Source organism: Poromitra crassiceps (genome assembly GCF_964638095.1).
Source record: "Poromitra crassiceps genome assembly, chromosome: 11".
Classification (NCBI taxonomy): Eukaryota; Metazoa; Chordata; class Actinopteri; order Beryciformes; family Melamphaidae; genus Poromitra; species Poromitra crassiceps.
The window spans coordinates 34,886,016-34,889,545 of record NC_139643.1 but is presented as its reverse complement, the minus strand read 5'-3'; the positions used below and the strand labels follow the sequence as shown (position 1 = coordinate 34,889,545).

Below are 3,530 nucleotides of genomic sequence, written 5' to 3'. Positions count from 1 at the left end.
GCATAGCTGTGGCCGAACACAGAACTTGAAACAAACAAACAAACAAACAGACAAAGTCCACATACTCAATTGTATATATAGATTTGAACATTTTTCGGTGTTCTACGCAGGCTAACTTCTTATTGTGTCAGGTACCTGTGAGGATGGATGTGTTTGTTTTGGGCACATTTTTCCATTCAAACTATTGTTGTTTGGTAGACTGATAGATTTGAATGTCTGAAATTTGGGTAACAAGATGTTGCATTCAAGGACTGCAGTACAAACTCTCCTGCGGGACTGCTTTGTACATCTTCTCATCTTAAAGGACCATGCTGGTGGTTTCGCATGTTTTAGCTCATTTATAATTCACATGTACTTTATATTAATACCACCGACCATTTTCCAAAGCATAGTCTGAATGCATTTCTCTTTCTAGAGATAGGCAACGTCCTGCCAGGGTTTATTTTTCTCAAACTTTGCGTGGTCATTTAGTTTAGCCTGCATTGATTTGAAAAGTCTACACGTCTTCTGGCAGGACGTCAAAGTCAGCTGCCAAACTGCATTGCATTCGCGAGCTAATTGGTCAGAAAATCAATCCCTGAAGACAAACGATCACTCAACATGGGCATCGTGAAAAGGATGATGTGGATTTGGCTTCTTCTTACATAAACGATTATAGTTACTCTTCATTTTTCGGATTTATCGATAGCACAACTTTGCCGCACTCAGATGCCGAGGCAACAGAATATGCTGCTCCGCCAGAAAGTAGTCCTTGAACGTCCATGACTTCTAAAACCGGGCATGAATATTAGCCAGAGAATTGTAAGGCAACTTTATCGGTTGAATGAATGTTTGAATTTAAAAATGAGGGAAATCAAGTAAATATTCAAAGATCTAAAAAAGCATGGTATGTTTGGAAAAAGGTCAATAATGTAAGGTGCCGCAAACGCTGGTATGGTCCTTTAATACAACAAATTAACTAACTAACTAACTAACTAAAATACTATTTGAAATGACCAACTCTTAACATAGCACCATAGGTCACACAAAAAAATAAAACTCAAAACTATACAGAAAAAAAGATGAGAAAACTTTTTTCATTACATTCCATTTTTAAACTTTTCTATGTACATGATCATACTCAGATAAAGGTATAGCAGATGTATGTCACGTAAAGGTATAGCCTTGTGGAACCATGTTGCATTGCACATTTTATATTCTCCTTCCTTGCCTCCCTCTCTCTCTCTCTCCCCTCTCTCCCTTTGCTCTCTCCCTCTCTCTCTCTCTCCCTCTCTCTCCCTGGAGCAGCAGTCTGCCCATGCCAAAGAGGCCACAGAGGAGATGGAGGTGTGCATCCTTAAGACGTGCCAGAGTGTCAATGAGCTCAGACGCGAGGTGAGCGCCCCATTAAGGCCCAACTATACTCTACGTTAGAACACGGCTCTCTCGAATACTCGATTCTGATTGGTCAATCAACAATATTCACCGGTCATTATTTCTCGACAACCGACCGCTGCTCTGCCACACCTGGATTAATCAGTTGGTAAGAGCATTTTGTCCGCAGACGCTACTAATTAGGCCAACCAGTTGCAGCTGTGGTGTCTTGTGTGCCAATTACGAATGAAACCGCTTTGTGTTGAAAACGCTATTAAAAAATCTATTTGAATAATTATTTTTGTCAGATTATTGAATGATTTAGTTGTAGGCCGTGTTCTAAGCGGGATAATGTATACTGAGCCGGTGATTACTGGAAATAATGACCTTCAGGTGAATATTAAGCCCTCCGCTGCGCGTCGGGCTAAATCATTCACCTGTCGGTCATTATTTCCACAGTAATCACCGGCTCAGTATACATTATCCCTTACTTATAGTAGACAGGACAGAGCCTTCTCTCCGTACTCTGCGTTCATTTTGTGCGTTTCCTGTCCGTCCTCTGAAAGCTTACGGATACGCATGAAACTCCGCAAAACCACACACACACTCATACATTTGACTCTCTACTGCCCACTGGTGGATGTATTTCTTAACATGATACCAACATGAAAGATGCATGGAAGTATGTGGGCAGTGACGATTACACCGTTTGAAACGGACGCATTTATTTTCGTATGAAAATGAGCCATTAGTCTGCACTGCTAACCCAACAATCAGAGCGAACCGTCCTCTCTGCTCTGCCAGCCTGCTCTCTCAGTCTCAATACATGTATTCAGCCAGAGAGAGGCTGTCTGTCTCTCACTAGCTGCTGTGCTTCACAGAGAGAGGCTGTCTGTCTCTCACTAGCTGCTGTGCTTCACAGAGAGAGGCTGTCTCTCACTAGCTGCTGTGCTTCACAGAGAGGCTGTCTGTCTCTCACTAGCTGCTGTGCTTCAGAGAGAGGCTGTCTCTCACTAGCTGCTGTGCTTCACAGAGAGGCTGTCTGTCTCTCACTAGCTGCTGTGCTTCACAGAGAGGCTGTCTGTCTCTCACTAGCTGCTGTGCTTCACAGAGAGGCTGGCTGTCTCTCACTAGCTGCTGTGCTTCACAGATAGAGGCTGGCTGTCTCTCACTAGCTGCTGTGCTTCACAGAGAGATGCTGTCTGTCTCTCACTAGCTGCTGTGCTTCACAGAGAGATGCTGTCTGTCTCTCACTAGCTGCTGTGCCTCACAGAGAGATGCTGTGTGTCTCTCACTAGCTGCTGTGCTTCACAGATAGAGGCTGTCTGTCTCTCACTAGCTGCTGTGCTTCAGAGAGAGGCTGGCTGTCTCTCACTAGCTGCTGTGCTTCTGTGGGTTGCTTTCCACCCCCCCCCCCCCCGCCTTCCCCCACATCACACTTCGGTTAACCTGCTGTCTCTGTGTTGTCTCACCTCTGTCAATGTGTCACTTCCTCTCTGCGTTTTTCTCTCTCCACTCCCTCATTCATCCCCCTCACTCATCTCTGTTTTTCGCTTTCTCCTCCCTCCCCCCCACCCCCCCCCCCCCCTCAACCCATTACAGCTCCATAAGGTGGCGGTGGTTCGTGCCTCAGACTTGTTGAAGGTTCACGGGGAGCAGTCGCCGCTGCGGGCGCTCAAGGCTTCGGGCGCTGAGGGCAACCTGGAGGCAGTGGCCGAATACGCCCGTACGCTCACTGAGCAGAAGGAGCAGCTGGTGGAGGTGGGTGGGCACAGGGGGTGTGGGAGGAGGTTAGTGGTGGTGCCACCAAGTGGAGGGTGATGTACTGGTAGAAAGGACACACCGCACCGGTACAAATCTGTGCTAAAGTTTAGATTTGACCATACTGTTACTACTGTACTTGACGAGGCCAAAAGGCTGGATGCGGAATTACATTCGACAGAGAGTTGACCATTAGCTGAAAAATTGCTGAGGGTAGGCCTGCATTACCACCAGCCATGTGCATTTTTTTACATAGGCACACACATGCTTTAGAAGAATGAAAGTGAGGCAAACGCACCTCCTAATCCTCATCCAATGAAAGTAGGACATTTAGGCCATTTACACCTGGCATTAACATGTGCTTTCTGTCATCAGATTGCAATCAGATAGTGCTTGACCACATTAGCCTGATTTCA

The 3,530-nt window shown here is 45.9% G+C and overlaps 1 protein-coding gene across 1 annotated transcript in view; it reads left to right on the top strand.

The window, feature by feature from the left end:
• The window catches only part of ctnnal1 (catenin (cadherin-associated protein), alpha-like 1), a gene marked incomplete at its 5' end in the record, with an annotated part of 60,967 nt that overhangs the window by 47,310 nt on the left and 10,127 nt on the right, over nucleotides 1-3,530 (top strand). Inside the window, 2 exons of the mRNA XM_083645994.1 lie at nucleotides 1,285-1,374; nucleotides 2,956-3,114. Of these exons, the coding sequence (XP_083502120.1) occupies nucleotides 1,285-1,374; nucleotides 2,956-3,114 (249 nt within the window). The remainder of the gene's footprint in view (nucleotides 1-1,284; nucleotides 1,375-2,955; nucleotides 3,115-3,530) is intronic.